Source organism: Xiphophorus couchianus, chromosome 12, assembly GCF_001444195.1.
Source record: "Xiphophorus couchianus chromosome 12, X_couchianus-1.0, whole genome shotgun sequence".
In the NCBI taxonomy this organism is placed as follows: Eukaryota; Metazoa; Chordata; class Actinopteri; order Cyprinodontiformes; family Poeciliidae; genus Xiphophorus; species Xiphophorus couchianus.
Window position 1 is genome coordinate 30,797,793 of NC_040239.1, and position 19,974 is coordinate 30,817,766.

The following is a 19,974-nucleotide window of genomic DNA, read 5'->3' on the forward strand; positions in this document are numbered from 1 at the left end:
ATTATTCAAATGTTGTTTTTTTTTATTGCGGAACAATTTAATATTCAGCATTAAATTAGCTCCAACTCCAAATGTCTTTAAATACCAAGTCATTGCTCCTCTCCGGAGTATTCCACAGATGGCTACGCCACCTTCAGATGTGGTGTTAGGTGAAGATCTATGTTGCATGGTCAGATTTATTCTCAATTTTTTTTTTTTTTAACAAAATACAGACACCTTGTTTTATTTGCTTTATTCTATCGACATATGCTTTTTGGTTGTTGACATTTTATGCGCTGCAGGTCAACGGCTCAGTCCGAGCAATTGTCCACTGCCAACACATGCTCAGTAAGTTCATCACACAGGCTGTGAGATTATATCTCATGTTGAAATACACAACCTGTTCAGCGTCGTCTTCTTCTATTTGCTAAAACATGTCGCCATAGTTATTATGTTTGTACCAGCCCAGATAGAAGCTCCAGGGAAACTCCTCACTAAGCGACATGATGACATAACTCATAAAATAGAGGGGCAAAAAGATTTGCTAGTGTAATCATTCAGCTTTAAGACTTTTTATTTCTTTTATTCCACCATCACAACACTCCATTGGAGGCTGTATTTTCAACAGACAAAAAAAAAGAAAAAAGATACTGTAAACACAAAATGCAAACCATCAACATTTCCTTGGAGGTACTCATCGTATTACAGAAACGTATTACTTTTGATCGGTTAGCTACCGATCAGCATGCCAGCACGAAGTAGAGCAGAGTGAGGATGCAGAGGCATGAAACAATCGCCTCCCTCCCTATGCAAATATGTCTAAAAGCTCAGTTGCTGTGGCAACATTACGAATTGTATCTTAGCAAACACACGTTTTCCTGGCAGTGAGGAAATACGACAATAGGAAAACATTCAGTTCTTGAACGTGTAAATTCTTCAACATTGTGCGGTGAAATAAAACTGAAGGAAACGGTCTGAACTGTGAGATGGAGATTTTCCATGATAAACAATCAAACAGCTTTGGTCGCTCCAGTGTTCAAGACAAGCAAAACAATAAACAAATCTAAAGTTACCAATTGGATAAAAAGAACAAAACAAGGTTCAATAAAACAACAAAAGGGTAAAAAAAAAAAGACATGTAATTAGTTGTGAGGACACTTTGAAGACATGATGACTGAAGGACTTTTTTTCAAAGCAGCAGTGTGTGGACGGGTTCCCTCGTTACTGCTACAAGGAGCCCCCCTCTCCAATCCCCCGGTTTGAGTGGGTAAACCTCAGCAGGAACCCCAGGAATTTACCGGCTCCCCCTTTCACTACTTCCTCCCCCTCCCTGGACGACCTCCTGGTGGTTTGGACCAGCAGTCTTTATGTTCGCACCTGGAACTTTCCGGCCTTGGTCATGTACTTGATGCCTTTGAAGGGTTTATACTTCTCCCCATACATGTCCAGCCGGTTCACCTTCAGCCCTGTGCGGGGACACAAACCGGGTTAAATGCTGGCGGGTTCACACAACTGTACGCTTGTTCTTTTGACATCGGAGCGGCTCTGAAAACACTAAGAACAATAAATCATGTGAGCCACATTTGAAATACTTCTAAAGAACTTATCAGATAAATCCCCAGATTAGAATGTTTTAATTAACATTAAAAATGTTAATATTAAAAATGTCCTAAGAAGGTTTAAAATAAATTATTTTACAAAAAAAAAAAGTGTGAAGTTATCTTTTGATCTGAGCACATTTGCCACCGGATGCCACTTGATTCGTTGCATAACATATGGAATAACTAGAGACACACCAATCCAACATTAATATCTGTATGATAATATTGAAAAAAACTAGATCAGGTATTGGTGATAATGTATCCAATCCGTAACGGCAGATCTGATCTGTTCAGTCTAATTCTATGCTTTGTGTTTTACATTATATTACATCATATTTAGAATTCCTAATTGGACTTTCTGGACCATTTGAAAGAAGGTTTGTTGCTGTTTATTTGTTACAAGTTTGACCTGGATAGTCAATGTTATTTTTGTCATTGTTAGTTTATTTATTTTATATTGGTTGGTTTACTCCTAATTGCACTGGCTGAACAAATTAAAGTTGTGTTTCCATGTTTCGCCAAGATTGTGAAGGTTGTGGTGTACTCAAGTGTGCTGTTCTGCTGCAGAGTTATTTAGTAAAGTTGAGTCTGTGTTTAAAAAAAGATACTTTTTATTTTAAATGAATTCAGCACTGTTTTTATGTATCGGATTGGTATAGGCCAATATTAAACCTCAGATATCGATATCGGAAGTCAGAAAAGTGGATCGGTGAATCCCTAAATGCAGGGCCTAATGAGTAGAGTTGTAGAGTTGAAGGAAATATGAGCTCAAAAATATTAAATTCTAAAAGAAAATAATTTCTAAATTGGTAAGTTTAACTTTGCTGCTGAAAAAAAAAGTACTTTGTTCACATATTTATCAAGGACGGTGTCATTTGTTACCAATTCTATCCATGCAGTTGGAACATCTGTATTATTGTGTCAAGTGGGCGTATTTAGAGCATTTGGCACCCCCTAGTGGACATGGCTTAACATTAGTGAAAGAAATAAAAAAACAAATCAGGCGGTTGTCAGCTGAGAACTGCTTGACTGTGATTGGAGTTGAAGTGTGTGTGGGTGTGTGTGTGTGTGTGTAATTGTGTACCTGAGATAGCCATCTGTTGGATCTTGAACTGGATGTTGATGGTGGGGTTCTCGTCGGGTTTAGAGGCTCCGGCTTGCAGGTTCATGGTGCCTTTAAGACTGGGCAGCTTCTGTGGGTTGATCTTCCCAACATCCCACGTCAACAACTTCCATGGCAAGAAAAACGGGGGGGGGGAAATTTTTTAAATGGAAAAGAAAAAAAGAGTGTTGAGCAAATATATTGTAATATACATTTATTTACAATATTCCATCACTATGAAGTGAAAATCCAGAATAACAAAAAAAACAAAAACACAAAACACACACACATTGGGTCTGTCAGTACCTTTGTGACGGGGTCGAAGGTGTACGTTCCTTGGGAGGGGTTGAGGTTGGCGTTGAGGACGCCCCGCGGCAGCTGGCTGCTGACCAGGACCGACTCCACGGCTTTCCCCATGGTCTGCTTGGGGCCCAGGGTCAGGTCGAAGCGGCCCTGGGAGCTGCCCTCCCGAAAGGTGATGTTGTGTTTGACGTAAACGGGGATGGCCACCAGGCTGAGGAAGAAGAGGAAGGACAGGAGGTAAACCCACGGAATATTTTTCTGAAGCCAAACAGAGATGAAAACTACTGAGCAAAACCGAAACGTGTCTTATTCTTGTTTGATGACACAGACCAAAATAAAAGTAGAGAATACTTTTTTTTTTCTTTTTACAAATCAACATCAAAAAAAGTGCTGCATAGACATCTATTTAGACCGCTTTTTTTTTTCTGAAACCCCTAAACAGAAGCTGATAAAAAAAAAAAAAAAGTACACACTGTAGGATGAGTGAATGATCCACACTGTTTGGTTTCAGAAAACATTTCTCAGTTTAACTGTATTCACTATAAGCAATCATAAAAAAAACCTTAAAGCCTGCGAAAGATTTCAGATTACGCCCAGTCAAAATCCAAATCTAGATTCAATTAAAAGAAAAATCTAATAAGGAAAAAAAACTGGCAAGAATTGAGAATTGATGTTCAGTTCAAAACAAAAGGTGAAAAAGTTGCTATTACGGTAAAAAAAGAAGATTTTTTTAAAGTATTGACTAAGGTGGTGCTGGATGAAAATTCATCTACACACCTTTTAGATTCGTCTTGTCAAAAATATTATTAAATATATTATTTACTTTTTCCTTCTGCTTGGGCTGCTTAATAAAATCCTAACAGAATGCACTGAATTTGTGATTTTAACACAAAATGTAAAAAACCCCCAAAAAACTAAAACAAAAAGAATTCTAGAATTCTAGGATATGCTGTAAAAAAAGAAAAAATATTGCAACTAAACCACGAACTTCTGGGAGCTGACGTGGTAGGAGAGCAGCCGGAAGTTTCCGTCGGGCGGGATGAAGGAGAGGATCCGCTCGGCTTCCCAGCGCTTGAACCGAACGCACGGGTGGAAGCTGACGTCGTCCAGCAGCCGGGGATTCTGGGAAAGGACGACGGGAAACGGGAGTCTTTTACTTTCCATTTCTACGAATAGATTTATTTTCCTTATTTATTGTTTTTATTTATTTTTTTAAAGGACTAAACACACCATGAAGGAGAGCGTCAGGTCAGGCATGCCCGTCAGCTTCACGCAGGCATCAATAACTCCCTGGATCTCCGCTGTGATGGTGGAACCTGTCAAAAGACGCATCCTGACTGAACCTTTGTTTTTTTTTGTGTGTGTGTTTTTTTTAAAGCTCTCCGCGGCTTTACCTGACTTATCGATGATGGCGTCGATCTCCTCCACCACATCGAAATAGGCCTCGTTGTTGGTGTACTTGACCCCGGTGCGTCGCCACGGCACCACGGACAGCTGGCCGGTGGGGAGCTGCTCACCGACGTTGGTGCTGCCTGGAAAAACATGAACAAAAACAATGATAATCAAATAATGAAGTAATAGTCAGTTAGTCAGTGGCTGAAAATACATTAAAAGGGAGCTGAGAACCAAAGACAGGCCTTCAGAATTACTCATAAATACAACTTGTAAGCAATACAGGAAAAATGTGGCTTGTTATGTGTGAAATAATCTAATTTGAACTAGAACTTTGTCACTATTAAGGAATTATTGACTTAAAACAAGCTCCTATATGTAGCTGAAAAGTTACTTGTACGTTAATTTGTCTTAATCCAACTGTACAGAGACATTTACACTAGAAAGAAGACAAAAATTTCTTGGGAAGATTTTGGTTTTTTTATGGTGCAAAACCATGAAACTCTCTCATCCCTTTGTGTATTTTAACTGTAAGATGCGCTAAGACTTTCTGGAGGACCTGTGATGGTGTTGACCATGGTGCGGAGGATGGTGGGAGGCTTAATGAGCTCTTTGAGGATGTTGGACTCCGTTGCCAGGGGGAACCCATTGTCCAGCATCTCCTCCAGCAGCTCGTACACCACCACCACGTTGTCCTTGATGGCCGCCTCGGTGCACACGCTGAAATAATCCTGGAGGCCAGGAGAGAAGCCGGGAGGTGTGAGTCGACATGAAAGAAGCTGACCTAAAGTGGAGAAAAGCGACCCGAGAGCAACCCCTGACCTGGAACGTGTCGACGACTCTGTGCAGGAACTCGATGACGAAGAGCGGCGGCACCTCGCTCTGGATGACGGCCACGAAGTAGATGCGGTGGCGCAGCACGCTGATCAGGTAGTGGTGCGGCGTGGGGATCACCGGCGGGACGTTCTCTGGCTCGGTGGCACGCTCCTGCGCCTCGAAGAAGTAGTCGCAAACGGAGCGGCTCACCACGCTCTTCCAGTGCTTCTCCAGGAAGATGTCGCCGGACGCGTTTATCAGGAACAGGCTGTGGATCATCTTGGCTGGAGAGGCTGAGGGAGGAGGGGGAGGAGGAAAAAGGAAGATGGGGGTTGGTTTCGACGATCGCAAAATCGCTCTTTTCGTACGGCGAGGGAAATGAAGTTTGAGCAGGACTTCAGAAGGTTTTTAAAAACAGCAATGCAAATCAAAACGTCCGTGTTGTGAGTTTCTGGGTTAACGGCGTCAAAAAACCAACAAGAATCCAACTAGCATGAGTAAACAGCGTGACTTTTTACTGGCTTCCACATGGACTCTTTTAGCCGTTCTGTTGCATTTGAGCGAGAAACGTGTCTGAACAAACGTGGGGCTGGAACGATTAATCAAATTATCGTCAATCTAATTATTGTGATTAATCAAATTATCAAAATAATCGTCAACTAATTTAGTAATCGATTAATCGTTAATCGGAGTGTACAAACTCTAAAAATAGTCATTTACTGAAAGAATAACACAATAGAAGTAATTAAGCCAAAGCTGTATATTGACATTTTCGATATAGACAGACTTTGTCTTTCAACTGTACCTTTAAAATGCCCATATTGACCGAAATTTTGTTGCAAGACTCTGATAGTGATAAAATAAAGAAATTATTAATAATAATAATAATAATAAAGGGGGACCGGAGGGTGTGCTCCAATTATAGAGGGGTCACACTCTTAAGCCTCCCTGGCAAGGTCTATTCAGGGGTCCTGGAGGGGAGGGTCCGTCGGATAGTCGAACCTCGGCTTCAGGAAGAGCAGTGTGGTTTTCGTCCTGGTCGTGGAACACTGGACCAGCTCTACACCCTCGGTAGGGTCCTGGAGGGTGCATGGGAGTTCGCCCAACCAGTCTACATGTGTTTTGTGGACTTGGAGAAGGCGTTCGACCGTGTCCCTTGGGGAGCCCTGTGGGGGGTTCTCCGGGAGTATGGGGTAACAGGCCCTTTGATACGGGCTGTCAGGTCCCTGTATGACCGGTGTCAGAGTCTGGTCTGCATTGCCGGCAGTAAGTCGGGCTCGTTTCCGGTAAGAGTTGGACTCCGCCAGGGCTGCCCTTTGTCACCGATTCTGTTCATCACTTTTATGGATAGAATTTCTAGGTGCAGCCAAGGTGTTGAGGGGATCCGATTTGGTGGCCTTAGGATCTCATCTCTGCTTCTTGCGGATGATGTGGTCCTATTGGCTTCAACAAGACGTGATCCGCAGCTCTCGCTGGATCGGTTCGCAGCTTAGTGTGAAGCGGCCGGGATGGGGATCAGTGCCTCCAAATCCGAGGCCATGGTCTTGAGCCGGAAAAGGGTAGAGTGCCTTCTCCGGGTCAGGGGGGGTGTCCTGCCCCAAGTGGAGGAGTTCAAGTATCTCGGGATCTTGTTCCCGAATGGGGGAAGAAGGGAGCGGGAGATCGACAGGCGGATTGGCACAGCGTCTGCCGTCAAGCGGGCGCTGTGCCGGTCCGTCGTGGTGAAGAGAGAGCTGAGCCAAAAAGCGAAGCTCTCGATTTACCGGTCGATCTACGTTCCTACCCTCATCTATGGTCATGACCGAAAGAACGAGATCGCGGATACAAGCAGCCGAAATGGGTTTTCCCCATAGGGTGTCTGGGCTCTCCCTTAGAGATAGGGTGAGAAGCTCAGTCATCCGGGAGGGACTCAGAGTAGAGCCGCTGCTCCTTCACATCGAGGGGAGCCAGTTGAGGTAGCTCGGGCATCTGGTCAGGATGCCTCCTGGACGCCTCCCTGGTGAGGTGTTCCGGGCACGTCCCGCCGGGAGGAGGCCCCGGGGAAGACCCAGGACACGCTGGAAGGACTATGTCTCTCGGCTGGCCTGGGAACGCCTCGGGATTCTCTGGAAGCTGGAAGAAGTGGCCGGGGAGAGGGAAGTCTGGGCCTCCCTTCTGAAGCTGCTGCCCCTGCGACCCAATCCCGGATAAGCGGAAGAAGATGGATGGATGGATAATAATAATAATAATAATAAAAAGTATCTATGTAAATTTTGCGTTTAAGATGCAAACGCTGATTTGTCTGTAAATCTTTTCTACCCAGAACTCCTCAGGTGGCAGGTTTAGCTTCACCTGGTTCAAATTCTGTCTTTTAAAAAAAAAAATCATATTAAGCATCTTTTGCTGTCCAGTCATTAATCCCCCCAAAATAACCAACAGATTAGCGATCATTATTGTTTTTAGCTGCAGTCTGCAGATTAATCCTTTGCTCTGAACTTTTGATTGAACGATAAGCTTCCTTGTGACGTCACCAGAGGTATTTGTCTTGGGAATTGTTTATCGTTATTTAAAAAGGACTACATAGGACAAAAGACTAACAACGACAAACAGAAAAACATCTGACATTTTGCATGGTTGAATAATTATAAAGTGAGCCGGATTGTTTTAACTGAAAAATCTGGCGGGTGACTTTAAATATTAAAGTAAACAATAAGCGTGCTAGTAATATAGGAATTTCGGAGTTTCTAAAGTAAAATGAACTTTTCGAAAGAATATAAGAGGAGATCGTTTTTTTAATCGCGAGGAGAAAAGCCCTCCTCTCCTCACATGACACACTTCTGCTGCCTGGGGAATATGACTCCGGATTCATTCATTAAACATGCGGCAAAAGCTATCGAGTTCGGGGCGGATATGCGCGAAAGCAGCCAGAATGGCTACAATTCGCATACATTTTCATAAAAGCAATATAGTATGCAGCGAAGAAGGAGCTAGGTGTATCTGTAATGACTAAAAAAATGAAGGCCTCCATCCGCAAACATCAGGATGCTCTATCCGTCCCTCCTCCTGCTTCAGTCTCATGACAGCGGAGAAGCTCCGTCACTCGGGAACCCGCTCAAATAGAGCTTAGAGCTTAGAAAAGACACAAATTATCTGTCGAACCACTCAAAAGCTGGCACTGACTTACCGAAGTGATGTCTTTTCTCCCTCTCGAGTAGCCCTTCGCCTTTTCTGCCACAGAAAGACTAAACAGCCGTCGCTGCTTCCCGTTAGGTGGAGCAATAGATCCTTAAGCCATACAGGATGGAGGTGTTGAGCGAGCCAATCACAGCCAAGCTATAGCGAAAACTCCTGCCTACCTAATGCACTGGTTGGTCAATAATACGGAAGTGACTGATGAGAGATTTGGTATTGATTGGCCCGTGTCGGTAAACATTAGAAAAACTGCCCGCGGATTGGTTTAAGATGTAGCTGGTCTGACATTTTGTTTCCAGTATCAGATTTCATCTTGTGGAGTTTCTTTCCGTTCAAACAAACAGGAGTTGACCTTAAGGAGGCCGTTCAGGATGGCAGAGTAATGGCAGGAGTCTCTGTATCAAAATCGCATGGCCGAATTTTGATGTTGTTTTGGACCATATTTAGAATATTATAATACTTAACAGAAGGGAAAAGAAAGTTATACTCCAACATTAAGTGTGGTTTTTAAATGTACAGTTAAATGATAGCAACATTTGTCTGTCTAAGTCTAAAGCTGCAGTATATCAATTTAAAAAAAAAACGTTTTTACATATGTGTTGAAACTATATCTGACAGGGTGTTATAAGATAGGCAATTTGTGAATAGCTCCTCTTCCTCCTCCCACTGCTGAAACAACCAATCAGAGCCTGGAGGTGGATCTTAGCACGATCAAGCAGATCTTGTTGTGAATGCTAAGACTAGTTAGCATGATCAAATATGATGACAGATAAGCACTTTTCGATTACTGATAAGTCATTTCTCTCCATTGGCATATTAAGCAGCTAGTACATGAGGTTCCTTGTGATTGATTGACAGCTCTAAGACCCGCCTCCTGGCTCTAATTGGTTGTTTATGACCAGTAGGTGTGCATTGCTTCAGAGGGCAGCACAGGGAGGAAATCATCTTTTCACACATTATTTGACTCACAACATAACATACTGCATGCAGTATGTTATACACCCCCAACCCCCAACACACACACACATTTATATATATATAAGCTACATACTGCAGTTTTAGAGTTATTTTTAAATATTAAAGCAACTAATATTTAAAATAGAAATCTTGTCCAAAAAAAAATTGTTTTTCTCCATAAACCCTGACCTCACAATTAGATTAGTAAATTAAACAGAAAGGACCACGATTATAATAGAAATCACACATCCCCATTGTTAAAAAACAAACTCCTAAGAAGTCGGATTAAAGTTTCCCTGGAGTGGAGAGTAAGACAAACAGAAAACGTGGAAGAAGATTGAAAAAAATTTTTTATTTTTTTTTGGCTGATGTGCAAAATGCTACTTGTGGCAGTGAACTGCACACCTTCTTGAACAAACCATCTCTGGGGGGGAATGTTGTGGCAGCATCATAATCTGTGAGTACTTTTCTTCAGCAGATGATTATTCAGTTCAAATGTGTCAGAATGGGCCAGTGAAAGTCCAAACTTTATAGTACAGGTCCACCTTTTTTAAAAAAATTGTACCTAGTCAGAGACTCTGATCTTCACAAGAAGATAATGCTTCTTAAATGCTGACTATTTTTATATCACTCATAGATTTTTAGCTGTTAAAGGCTATAAATCAAACATGAGCAGAAATCTGCCCATGATTGATAACATGCACTCTAAAGGGGACATCTAGTGGCAGTACTTTGCCAAAGCAGCTCAGTTGGTTACTGAGAGATTTGCGAAGCTTTAGAAAGTCCGTTTCGTTTGTGGACTGAAAAAAAGCTAAACCTGGTCGCTTCAAAGGATTTGGTTGGTTTGACAGTGCAGAGTGAAAGTGGACCATAGCAGCTAAAAATGTTGCAATGTTGGTCCCCATTCAAACCGAGTCTTCTGGACTATCAGGAAGAAAAACTGCGAGTGACTGAGGGTCATTGCGCGTAACGGAAACCCTATAAATTCTAGACACTAACAGGTACCATAGAATTGCACAAAAATCCGTGAGGGACGGCGGAGTCCCTGCTCGAAATTCCGTGAAAGAGTTGTACGGAGCCTTGTGCCAGAAGCCCATTAAAATGCTGTCTACATTGTTTTAAACTGTGATTGTGAGCGTGAGTGGGAATAAAAATAGCAACAGGTATTTTGTTCCATATAACACAGTAGGAGTGTAACAGGTAAACCTTTATGGATGCAAACTCGACTAAAAACCCAGGATTGTATTTGAAACGTAATCAATTACAAATTTATTGATGGAACCTGATTTAATGTCGTGTTTTGATTGTTGATTCTATGTTGCATTGTGTTTCTGTGTTTGATATGATGTAAAGCACTTTGAAATGCCTTGCTGCTGAAATGTGCTATACAAATAAAAAATTTGATTGATTGATTGATTGATTGATTGATTGATTGATTGAAAACACTGTAAAACTAAAATTAATTTGTTTGGCCATAATGGCAATTGTTACATTAGGAAGAAAAAGGGGAAGAGCAGAACTGTGAAATACAGTAGTGAGTGTCATCTCATGTTGCTGCTTTCCGAGGGGAAAGAAATATGTTGAGATGACTGAGGCAAGTTGAGTTTTTTAAAGAAGATAGCCCAAAAATAAAGGACAGAATATAAAGCATTGACTTACTTGGATTTTTAGGCCCAGTCTAAACTCTAAAAGCAATTATTTAAAAGCTTCTGTACAGAGAGGGTGATTGAGAGAGCTAAGACCCGCTTCTTCTGAGCTGGATCACAAACAGATGTTCAGACAGTCTATGACTGTCTGGTGACTGTCTGCCAGTAATCTGCCAGTGTCTGCTGTACAGTCAGGTAATATTTTAACAAACACAGAAACAAAATACCTTAGTAGTTTTAAAGATGTTTGTAATGATGAATGTTTTGTTCATGGAACCCGTATGATGTTGGGACTCTTGTTTGTGTGAACAACGTGGTTAGCTAACAGCCTGTCGGTGACGGCGTCGGCGAACCCGCATGGGGCCCAACGGCAACAGCAGGTGATAGAAAGTCCTTCATGATGCGCATGAGACGTGACCAAAACAAATAAAGAAGTAAAAGTCTCTCACTGATTTCTTGCTTCACATCAGTCGGTTTGGTATCATGGCTCTCCTAACAGACACAATATTCTTGATTCGTCTTCAAATAAAGAACTGTTTTTATAGGAAATAAATTGTTGAAACCTGCAGACTTCTAAAGCCCTTCAATAAAGATGGACAAACAAGACGCAGGCAGGCAGAGGTGGACAAAAATAATGTGCACAAGTAAAAGTACAAAAAGTATATTTTCATCAAGACATGGGAGCTTGTTTTAAGTAAATAATTCCTTGATGCTGATGAAAAAGTACTAATTCTATTGGCAGATAAATTTACTTATAAGACTATTCCCCCATGTTATAAGTGAAATAATCAGCCAATGGGTCTAATACTTTTTCATCGATATTAAAGAATTATTTACTTAAAACAATCTTTTTTTATATAAGTTTCTCTTAAATCAGTTGTGTCTTAATTTAAGTTGACTAAGGTATTTGTGCTACTTCTCGATTTCACAAAAGAAATGAGAATTTATTTGGTGTGAAAACTGTTTTAAATCGATGCAGCACCCTGTAATCTGATCAGTTTTTTGGTTGGTCACTAATGGATATGATTTCAAATGTAGTGAAGTAAAATACTTTACTCAGAACACACTCAAGTAAAAGTAAATGTTTAGGTTTCGTAAACTACTTTAAAAAGTACAAAGTGCAGACAAATTGTGTTACAGTAAAATAAGTGAATGTAACCAGTCCACAGTTGACTGTAATTATCCATGGACAATTAAAGCTGACACATATGCTGTGTTTAAAAGTTTGACATTTCTCAATAATTTTGTCAAGTGAAACACTGAAATGCATCTGAATAGACAACTTAATGATGTCAGATTATGAATCACAGATATCAGGCTTCAACAAAAGAATAATATTTTATTTTTTGCCATGCATTAAGATTTATAAAGATATATTTAATTGGAAAGCTATTAAGCTTATCATCCAAATGTGCCCAAAATTCAGTTCTTTTGAACAACCACCAGGTGGCAGCAGAGGACGCCACATTCGAACACGGTTGCTCAGTGCAGAATAAGAGCGAGGGCCTGAGGAGGAACGCTTCAGGTGGAGAAGGCTTTGAGCTGCTGGCTGCTTCATTAGCATGTTGTTTGCTTTGTTACCAGAGAGCAGCTTAAAATCATTCACAACCAATTAAAAAAAAACGTAAAACAGCTGGGGATTAAATTGTATAATTAATATAAACTGTTCAAATTATTATGAAGGTTCACCTGCATGTAAATTATTGCAGCAGACCATATGACCAGTCAACATATCCATAAAGTAATTGATGGACTCTGAACAGCGTTTCCTTTCAAACTGACTCCATCCAGATATAATCCACTGGCTGCTGGATTTATTGCCCAGTTATGACAGATGGATGAAGCTGAGCAGCGTGAGCTGTTAGGTACCAAGAAAACAATCAGTGGTTTAATCTCACCTGTGGGGACAGGAACAGGAAAACACACACTGCACACTCTTAAGCCTGCTTGGTTTTTATAGGAAAAATAAACCACTCTAAAGAAAATAAAACTTTATTTAACTCAAATCCTTTAATAAAATCTGGAATCTGAAAATTGTGGAGGACACTTCACCTCTCATCTGGAATATTTTAAAATACATCTAATATTGATCAATTTTTTAAAAAATTCATGGTTGCCTTGAGTTGGTCTGAAGGAACAGAGAGGAACAGAGAGGCTCATCTCATCCTGTCTTTATGTCTTTGTTCATGTTTATATTGAAATGACTTCCTTCTAGATCTCTGCAGGGCTTTACTGTAAGGTTAACATCCTCTTTGAGAAACACGTTGTGATTTCTAGCTGAGAAATAGATCAACTTTACTTCTTTACTAACATGAAGTCATGGCTCCATGCTGCCTCCTGTAACGGTTCCAGACTGGAGGTGGCGGTATTATAGTGTTGTGAATATTTTCTTGAGGCCTTTTAGTACCAACTGAGCGTTTGTTGCACGCAACAACACTGTCCTGTTCACCTCTAGCAGGAGGCGACCATCTGATGACTGGTTTATCAGGAAGATAAACCAGTTCAAACTGGTGTATTGAACATGAAAATAAGTTCATCATTCTCCACAGTCATCAGATCTCCATCAGACAGAACCTTGTGCACTTGTAGCCGACAGTGTTACAGAATGTTGGGCCAAGATCTCAAAGGAACGTCTGATACCTTTTTGAGTCTATGCTTCTAAAACGGCACAGCCTCTCAGTATATAGTGTATGATAAATTTCAGATGTTTGTATAAACTGTAAATAATTTTTGTGGCAATACTTGACATTTTCCAAAACTCCTTTTTACACGGTGCAATCAAATAACACTGAAGACTTTAACTCCTCAACTGTCACCCAAAAAAACACCTGCATGCTAGTCAGAGGGTTCATGACTCACTGACTTAAGCAACAAGACTTCAGAACTGTAATGTAGTCTTCATTTGATGTTGTGGCGCATATGCAGTCAAAACTCACACTAATTTTCACACACTCTGTGCCGGCAGCTGTCCAGTAGATTCACAGGGTCACACACTTGTGAGTACAAGAAAAACACATAAAAGCCAAATAGGTCATGGTTAAGTTATTCTCTTCCTCCACTTGGGGAAATTATTGATTTGCTGTCATGTGTGTATTTGCCCTGTTGTCCTTCAAGCTGCAAATGTCGACTTCTCCTCCTTCCCCGCTCTCCTCCGTTCCTCTCGCTGTTCTGGGGCCTCTGGATCATCCGTTCCTTTTCGAAAACAAAGCAGGTTGCACAGGTAAGTGGGTCAGCGCACAGTTGAAATTGTGAATCCCTCTGGCTTTGGCACATGCTTGTGTTCCTTACGTGTTGCCACCCTGCCAACTGCTCCCCTAAGACATCAGACATGTGAAGGCAAGGCACATTTCTCCATAGGAAACTCAATCAGCGTGCCAAACGCTCTGTTCATTTTAAAACACCTTCCTTAGCTGACTTTCCTTTCTCTTGCTTGTTTGCTTTGTTATCTCTGTGGCTGTAGTTTTGTTCTGAACTTCCATCACAAAATGCTTCAGGAGCTGCATTTCTATTAACCATAGCACTGCGCAAATAAAAATTATGAACATAAATTAGCTTAATGGAAACTCTCTGATTTTGGAAAAAAATACCCCTTTTGCTTTGAGGTGGTTTTTCAGCCGTATCAAAATGTCAAAATGTCAAACACACGATCAACAGCCAGATGTTACTACTGGCTAAAATGACAAAGAAGACAACAAGAAGTGAGAGGAGGATGTTTGGGTTCTTTTTTTGTTGGACGAATACAGTTGGCTCCACCAAAACTCTTACAACATGGCACAGTTCATAAAAAGTTGTGTCATTCCACATTGTAAAATCACCAACTGTAATTTCCCCAAACCACCACATGTAGCCTCTTTCAGGTATAAACAGCTCGTCACTCTGATGCCTGGATAAGATACCATTATTTATTTTTTTACCCCTCCAGGGGGTCTTTTGTGGGCTCTAGTGTCCCTTATATGACAGTGGGCTGACAGGAAACGGGGAAGGAGAGGGGAGAAGACATGCGGCAAATGTCGTCGGGTCCGGGAGTCGAACCCGCGACGGCTGCGTCGAGGACTCAAGGCCTCCAAATACGGGTCACGCTAACCACTACGCCACCACGGCACGCCCCAAGATGCCATTATTTTAATGACTTATCTTGTGATCAAACTTACACACATGATTTTAATTTCATTTCTTATTTAATGCAAACACTGAAATAGCAATTTTCTTCTACATAATATAAACAAAGATTTGCCACATTTGCAATGGAAATGCAGTTTGTGTTTCTCAGAGTTACTGAAGGGTTTTCAAATGCAGATCAGTTAGATGGAGTCTCGTTTTTTTTAACATGCTCTGTGATGGACTGACCGTCTGCCCAGGGCGGACCCCGCCTCCTGCACAATTATGCTTTTAGTTGGGTTATCATATAAAGTCCTAATGAAATTATTCAAGTTTTTGATTCTACTACTGTTACATTAAATGGGGCTTGCGTTAATGCTGGATGCAGTTTTGATTTTAAAAAGTCATAATTGATTAGGATACCATCTTCAGAAATGGTTTATGTGGAAAAAAGTCGGAATGATACGCCTGAGATTCTGAAAGTAGAAAAAAAGCAAATCAAAACCTGGTTGTACCTTGACTAAATGTGAAAATGTGGAATATATTTGCAAGGGACAGCATATGTCACTATGTGTACACTGTAAAAAAAAAAAAAAAGCAAAATACCAGCAGCTGTGGTTGCCACAATTTTACCGTACTTGTATGGTCAAATTCCTTTTTTTTACAGTGTGCACCTAACACATGTATTAAACTGTATATGGAGAAGTCAGCTAATCAGACTTGATGTGATTAAAGGGATTAGAGACTGAGTGACTCATTGTAATCTACAGTATGTTTTATTCAGACTTCAGACTTTGATTAGGTCCTTACTCTGATGAAGTGTTTGAGGTATAAATGCAGTCAGTGTGTGTGACTGAGGCAGAGGGGCCAGCTCATTACTGGAGATTAGTTCTGATTCACTCTGTGTCTGTGACTAATCCAGTTTCAACAAACAACAGACATCATACAGTCAGAGGGAAGCTCTCAGCTGTGTGGAAGTTTTCACTGCTAATAGAATTTTTCCTTTTACTTTTATATTTCTTGGAATTAAATGTTCAACTAAATTCATTCTTTAATCTCGCCCGTCTTTGAAAACTAGAAGAATCTGTAATGTTTTCTGCTTTGGGATTTGGAAAAAAGTCAATTTTAAAATTCAGACATTTAATCTCACATTTTATCTGACATTTTTCATTTAATGTAAAATCCTGCAGTATTTTGGGGATTTTTAGTTTTTGCCCATCATCTGCACATCATGTTGAGCCAAAATTCATCTTTTTGTATATAATCATAATTAGAGAGAAATGCTACTAACTTGAATCAAAAACACTTTTCAAAAGCAGGATTAAATCAGCCAGATGTGAAAAATCACTGAATGGTTTGGAATGAAACTGACAGCTTTTTTGTGGTAGAAAATACATTTAAAAAAAAGATGACTTATGATGTCTGTTTGTTCCTTGTTTTAATTGGATTTGACGGTTGTTAGGGATGATGAAATAAGCTAATCAAACCTGACTCTTAACGTCTTTGTTTTGACGGTTGGGGAAATGACTCGCTCACCTAGAAAAGCTTCAACCCCAATTACACTAAAGCAATGGTGGCCAAACGTTTTGTCACATGGGCCAAAATCGTCAAGTCAGAATTACTTGCAGGTCAAAACAATATATTTTCTAAATAAACTAATAGTAAACAACTAAGCAAGCTATAATTTATCTAAACAAATAAACTAGAATGATGTGTGTATGTGCATCATTTTATATCCAAAAATTAAAAAATGTATTTTACACGTTTGGCAGCAAATTTTTGAATGTCTATGAAAAAAAAAGAAAAAGAAAGATACTAAAAGAAAAAAGTTTGAGCTATAGGAATCAAAATTTATGTCACTTTTTGGATCACATCTGGTTTAGTTAGCCAAGCTTAATTAATTAATTAATTAATTAGAAGCAGGTTTGGGTGAACCAAAGTCCACTTTAGAGTACATGTCACTATGTGAATGTGTTCCTATTTACTATAAAATTAAAGAGAGTGCAAAAGTTCATCCATCCATCATCCAACACGTTTATCCACAGTGGGGTCGTCTCCACCTGCTTCAAAATGTGCTGGCAGGTCAAGTTTATGTCCTTTTAGAATTATAGTGATGGACAGAACAAAATCAGTCCAGCACTGCAAGAAGTCGCCTTTCAAAAACAAGAGAGAAAAGTACATAAACATAAAACAAAAATACTCTAAAATATAAACCTCTTGGTGAGAAAAATTATCTTGTCAGAAAGAAAACAAGGATAAATCTCTGACTTAGATTTCAGTTTTTGCAGTGAGGGGCCACACATGGCCCCTGGGCCACTCTTTGGACACCCCTGCACTAAGATACGGTGTGAAAAAAAAGCTAAAATCATGCTAATAAATGCTCACATCCACATTATAAACCTCTCTGAGTCTCCAGTTATCTGCTGCCACAAAATGGTGAACAGAAACCATTTTTTCTGTTTAAAATAAATTATTCCTTATTACCAGCATCGGAAGCTATAAACTAGAATAATTCTCAGAAAAATAAATATTTGGCTGTTGCTATTGAGGTAATGTGCTGCAGTGTTAGAGGTGGAATAATATGAGTTTTTCTTTCTTTGGAGCAGTTTTCCCTCTGGACAGTACAGATGAGTGTTTATGCTAATTTGGTAGGATTTCCATTTTAATAGCCCAACTCAGCGCCGTGCCTCAGGAACACTTTGGCCAAATGATCAACTGACTGACAGGTGGATCATCAGGGAGGAACCAGTGCAGAGAGCCGGGCTCTGACACGACTCTGTCTGATGATGATGTTAAAGGAGCGATCAGGTGTGGCGGTCTGCAAACTCTGTCCATCCGTCCTAATTAAATCCTGATGAATTTGACTAAGTCATGTTGTCTTAACGACCCGCACACTGCTGGCCTTACAATCTGCTTGAGTCAACGAATGTTTTTCATGTCTGCAAATCCCTCAGGTGATTTTCTGCAGCTGCAGATGAGAGCGAGCGGAGCGGGAGGAGAAGGGCGCCAAGGTCAGAAACACGCTCAAGGAATCACCCACGAGACGCACGCAGTTTTCCCCGGCCATACAAAATATTAACACTCAAGACACTGCATTTAAACCACTGCACAGTCTATCCCAAAGCAAACCATGAAGGAAAACGGTTTAAATTTGTTTCTGTTTAACAAAACGCGACAGCAAATGAATATTATGCTAACTCGGGAGGCTTCTATTGGGTTCTTAGATTTATTAATGTCAGATACTTGCTAAAAGCTCAACAGTGAATGTTACTAAATCAGTACATTTAAAACAACAAAAAATCTGAGGCAATAAGTTTGCATACTGTGTAGTAAAAAAATGGTGGACAATCCAGCAAAGTGAGGAGTATTTGCATCAATATTAGCTACACGGATCTGAGCATGTCTATTGGGGCAAAGTGAGGCTCACAGGGTGATATGAAGGTTTTTTTGGGGGGCGGGGGGTCTCGGTGTACGTCAGACATCTAAAAACAGCATCCTGAGCGCCGCTCACACATGCCCTGATTTCACACCACATGGACTCCTGCAGGATTCACAGGAGTTCTTCGAGCTGACGCCCAACAGGCGGCCATGTTCTCAACCTTTCAGAGGACCCGAGCCTCAGAGCTCAGGGTTTGGTGTGTGTTTTAGGAGGTGAGTTTTGAGATCATCCGTCATGGCGGCAGTTGAAGGTCTGCTGGACTGTGAAAAGGAAAAGTCACAGCAAATTGATTTTGAGGTCTGCTCCGTGCTGTCCGGGTACTGAACCAGCTCCCTCTGAGTCTGAGGCTTGGTGAAGATCACAGCAGAAAAAACTTGTTGGAAAGGTTGAAAATTCATTGTCCACTAACAACACACTACATCTTGTAAGGTTGTTTAAATTCTCTGCTTGTGATAAAACAACAGATTACTTCTTCAGAGCTCTCGGATTAACAAAACTCATTTTATCTTATTGCTTTGGATCCAGGGGCCTCAGATGGGCCCCATGCGGAGCTCTCTGTGAGCCTCAACCTGCCTAAAAGGTAGAAAGACCCCTGGGCTGATGTAGCTGTCATTTTACCCATGAGATGATCTCATTTTAATATGCTGAGTAAGACAATCCAGACTTTGGGGTCAATATTTTGCATATCTGGTATGTAAAATTGAAATGTATCTCAGTATAGAAACAGTTTTCATCTGTTTTCTGTTAGACAGTTTTTACTCACTGCTGTGGTTGTAACGGACACATCAGACCAAACTGCTGTTTGACAAGAGAAAGAGTAAAAACACACGAAAACCTGCTATATTAAACCAAAAAAATCCCAACAGAAAACTTGACCCCAATTTTAAATCCTTCCTTCCGTTATGAAATGTTGGACGAAAGTTTGAAGAAATTGATGATTCTTTGAAAACTAGGGTTGTTTTCACTTCCAATACGATACCGATACTGAGGTTTTGAGGACTGACTGATACCAATATTCACACGATGCAATATCAGCACAAGAAAGAAAGAAAGAAAAACTTTTTAATACGTTTTTTCTCAAAACTTATTTAGTTAATAGTAATAATGTGTTTAATCCCAAATTTCCTAAATCTGGAAACCCTTCATCTAGATTATTATCAAGGTGAGGAAAAAACGGCTTGTGATCGTTTTTCATATAACACATGTGAACCTCTGGTTTCAGCTGTTTGCAGTCGGAGGATGAACTGTAGCCGTTCTCCCCTGCTGCAGTGTTCTACATTTAGCAGCTAACACAACGGATCTAAACAGGAGTCAGGTTCTATTATTAAACATGTAGCTGCTCTAGACCTCTATGGATAAATTTGGCATTTAACTGACATGAATAAAGATGTTTTTGGCACCTGTTCAGACTCCTGAAAGGTGCTAAGCAGTATATAGTCTCCAACAGTTCCGGTAAACTGGGCTTGGCAA

At 40.5% G+C, this 19,974-nt stretch overlaps 1 protein-coding gene across 1 annotated transcript; it reads right to left on the reverse strand.

The window, feature by feature from the left end:
* Nucleotides 1-529: 529 nt before the first annotated feature.
* On the reverse strand, nucleotides 530-8,497 carry ap3m2 (adaptor related protein complex 3 subunit mu 2). The gene is made up of 9 exons (XM_028034605.1): nucleotides 8,357-8,497; nucleotides 5,200-5,486; nucleotides 4,937-5,108; nucleotides 4,380-4,517; nucleotides 4,216-4,301; nucleotides 3,974-4,107; nucleotides 2,989-3,196; nucleotides 2,665-2,809; nucleotides 530-1,445 (listed from the first exon to the last, which is right to left on the reverse strand). Exons 2-9 carry the CDS (start codon nucleotides 5,470-5,472, stop codon nucleotides 1,345-1,347), a joined length of 1,257 nt encoding a protein of 418 aa, XP_027890406.1. The 5' UTR covers nucleotides 5,473-5,486; nucleotides 8,357-8,497; the 3' UTR covers nucleotides 530-1,344.
* Nucleotides 8,498-19,974: the final 11,477 nt, after the last annotated feature.